This window comes from Rhagoletis pomonella, unplaced genomic scaffold (assembly GCF_013731165.1).
Source record: "Rhagoletis pomonella isolate Grant_MI unplaced genomic scaffold, Rhpom_1.0 Rhpom_scaffold_05869, whole genome shotgun sequence".
NCBI lineage: Eukaryota > Metazoa > Arthropoda > Insecta > Diptera > Tephritidae > Rhagoletis > Rhagoletis pomonella.
The window spans coordinates 1-4,045 of NW_023464409.1; the positions used below are offsets into that span (position 1 = coordinate 1).

At 39.1% G+C, this 4,045-nt stretch overlaps 1 protein-coding gene across 1 annotated transcript; it reads right to left on the minus strand.

The window, feature by feature from the left end:
* Positions 1-15: 15 nt before the first annotated feature.
* On the minus strand, positions 16-965 carry LOC118755310 (pituitary homeobox homolog Ptx1; the record flags this gene model as incomplete). The annotated part of the gene is given in 1 exon segment (XM_036490155.1): positions 16-965. A coding segment is annotated over 1 exon segment (583 nt), but the record flags the coding sequence as incomplete, so codon positions are not given.
* Between the last annotated feature and the right edge of the window lie 3,080 nt (positions 966-4,045).

A 4,045-nucleotide genomic window follows, 5' to 3' on the forward strand; every position in this document is an offset into this window, starting at 1 on the left:
CTTCTTCGCCACCATCATTGTTGACATTCTGTCCTAGCATAGCGTTGCTTGAGCCACCACCACCACCCCCATTTCCACCATTGCCACCTCTGCCACCGTTGCCATCCCCCATATCACTGTGCTGATGTCCCAGCGGCGATTTGTTACTATGGCTACTGTGGTTGCCCACCAAACCACCTACACCCACACTCAGATCACCATTATGGTCCAGCAGCAGGTTGTTGTTATTCAACAAGTTATTGTTGTTATTATTATTGTTGTGTAAATGATGTAAATTGTTGTTAATATTTGGCGAGTGAGATGAAACACCGGCGCCACTACTAGCGGAGAAGTGATGTAAATGATGTTGATGTTGATTAAGCAATGCCCCGAGGGCGTTTTCTCAAACAACATCAGTTACGCCGGTGTACTGACATGCCGACAGACCCGCCGAATTGGAGCGCGACACCGGCGATGGTGCTGAATAGGGACTAGCAAAGCCGGTGGTGTGCTGTTTGGCCTTCAGGCGTAGTGTGGCGATACTCGATGACATGCTTGACGTCATGCACGGTTCGGCGGCGGCGCGGTACATGTACGGATTGGCAGGCGTGGTGTAGGGGCATGGAGCGCCACCGACATTGGTATTGGTTAGCGTGGAACCCATTGTGCCCGGCAGCATGGAATTATTCATGCTGACCGCAACGCTGCTGGCGCCGGTGTTGAAGCAATTCACCGAATTCTGATGATGATTGGTGGTCACCATGGAGCCGAGTGGATTGACCGGCCACGGGAAGGGTTTCGTGCCCAACGGCGAGGGTACTTTGGTCCAGTTATTGTAGGGATATGATGAGTAGAGTGAGTCATCAGCAAACGGTTGCATGAATTGTGAGCCAAAGCCTGATTTGAAATCGGCGGCGGCAACAGCCGCATTCATCGCATTGCGCTCACGCTTACGCCACTTGGCGCGACGGTTCTTGAACCACACCTGGAAAGAGAAAGAAACATTTGTATTATTATTTAGGAATATGCAAATGGTGTAAGTAAACAAAGAATTTATTGTGAATTCTGCTTGAGTTTTATCAATTTAATTTTCGTCAAAAAATTAATTATTATCTATTAAGTTTTAGGCAAATTAATTGTTTCAGAAGGTCTGAAACTAACGTAGAACTTGTATAAACACGCACCAAACCTTCGCAGATCGAAGTCAAATTCATAATAAGAACGTCTAAACTTCGACTTCAAATCCATATTCTTCTACGTCCGAATATAAAGTGTGAATATTTGAAAATCCGCAATGGAGTGCCTAGCAATGCGTACTATCATACCGTGCGGTCCTAGTTCTATTTTTGTTCCGACCAGCATCCCTATTTTCTAATAGCCTCGCGTTAGGCAATGGTAAATCTCTAAGTATGCCCGCATTCATCGCATGAAAAATCTTAGAAAAAACCATAAGTCGTAAGGAGCGGCATAACAGTATGCAGCTTAAAACAGTCCTGCCACCGGTTTAAGATTATACAAAGTATCGTTCGTCGACTCAGCTTGAGTCTGCACGGGCCATTTTGTGAAGCTGTGACGAACATATTGCTCTTCGGAGGTTATCCGTTTCGACTGATGGATAGACGTTTATATCGCCCTAGCAGTTGACCTGCTATTAGTTAGAGCTCGCAGGAAAGCTCTTCTCTCTTACGGGCTGAATAAATGAAACCGGCGCGCCGGGGAGTCAAATTTGGCCCCAGGCACTCACTCATGTGGCCTAAAATTGCTGAGTAAATACTGATGGCCGATACCAGTGCTGGCACCTCACGAAACCGATTGCGTAACAAAAGCTCGAAAAATCGTAGTAAAAAATAAATAAAACCGTAGCAAAAGATACAAATGGATTATTCGGGCATGTGCCGCAACTCGTACGAAAAAGGCAATATTTGGCACTGAATCGATGGATATGACGTAAGTAATGTGTTAATCACGTTCCCATTTGAAATATTTTTTACTTTCCTTACAAGTATTCAAAAATTGTTTGCAAATCGCACGGATTTTAAATCGTACGATTTGCATTTATAGCTCGGTATTTTAAATATGTATATCTGCATATTTAATCTTTTAAAATAAAAACATGATAATGACATTTTAATAACATTTTACTTATATAACATATTTTTTGTCTTTTAAATGACGTCTTCCATTAAACACTTTTTTGCTTACATCAGTAGATACTTTCGTCAATTATAAGTGAAATTTAATATTGCCGATAATGTCCACAATTTTCTTCCTACGTAAAATGCAATAAAGCGACCAAAACACTTTCCGTATTTTTATTTAATTTTTTTTCTGTCAGGATCTGTTGTAGCCGGCAACACAGGAATCCATCGTGCAAGAAGGCAAGTCCGTTGACAAAACTTAGTCGACAAAAAATATTCATTCCCCTACAATCCGGACTGGAACAGAGCTCTATAATGTGACATTTTCATATGTATAAATTTTCAATTTGCTCACAAATATAAATATGTTTGTATGCGAATATTTATGTACATAAATTTAAAACACTTTAAATTTCAATGAAAGATAAACAAGCGTGGACACGTTTAAATGCTTGAAGTGTATGACAAGAGTACTTAAGACTGAAACAGACACAAAAAAGAAAAAAACATGAACAAAATGGCGTCGAACACGTTCGCACACATATGTACCTACATGCATACATATTTTGGTATAAGGCAAAAGTACTTATAAAGCGCAAACATAATGGCTCTGTACATAAGCACGCACAAACATACATACCTACATATAAATGCGAAATTGCAATGCGAAAAAGCAAGAACAAGAGATGAATCGAAATTGAAATGAAACGCCCATTCCTATGGTAGCTTATTATTAGGGCTCGGAATCTCATGCAAACTCATGTTTTTATTGGGCATTTTCAAATGGAAATGGTTAAGTTATCTTTGCAAATCATGAAATTTTCTTCAAAATGGCATTCAACAGTTAGTGCATATTTTTGCATAATTTTGCATATTTTGCAATAACATACCTGCTTTTGCATATTTAAGCATGTTTTACAATAAATGCATCTAGCTATTGCATATTTTTGTTTTTGATTTACAATCGTTAAAATTTAGTGCGAAAACTCTTGATAAAAAAATCCCCTTCTACCTCTTTTTGATCTCAACAAGTGGAAAACTGTAGGAGAGAGCTGGCTTATTTCTCTGATCAACATGAAATTACCCTAATGTGGATTTTGGGACAAATGGACATTTACGGAAACAAGGCAGCGGACAAACTAGCAAGGTGCGGCTCCGCACTGAATGTGTATCCAGCGTCGGATATGAGCGCCTCGCTCAGAGAGATAAAAGCAACAGTTACCGAAATGTATCACTCGAAGATCGAGCTGAGGGGAAACCGTAGAGGATCGTCAAGGATTACCCTGCAAAAACCAAAGCTCTCTTATGAATGAGCAAAGCCATTCATGCAGAATGGTTTAGAGTGCTGTTGCCTCTCTCTGTATGACGTATTGGAGTTCGTTAAAAAATCAAAATGGCAAACTTTCTCAAACTATTACACTGTCAATGCTTCCATGTATTTACACAAGACTGTAACTGTTTGCTTGATTATAAACTAGTTTTATACATATACATATATGTATTGTATTTTGAAGTGAATTGTTTTCGTTATTTTCTGGTTAAAATACAACTTGCTATTTGTTTTTGCACCGGCAATAAAATACTAGGAAAATATTTTTAATTGGTCATTTTACTTGTTCATAGCGCATATTTTCGATTTTTTAGTGCATTCGATTCCGAGCCCTACTTATTTCATACAAACGCACATTCATTTCTATTTATGTACAGACATATGTACATACTCACATACGAGTAGGTATGGCTGAACAGATAAGCAATTTAATAAATAAGAAAACAAAATAAAGAAAAATATAAGAATACCAAATGCGGAAATAAAGCACTTCGCAAAGCTCATCAAAATTCACTGCAGCAGCTATGGCAGACAAAACAAAAACAACAACTAAAACCAACAGCGGTTAAATACAAGTAGGTACAATAAATACCAAAAT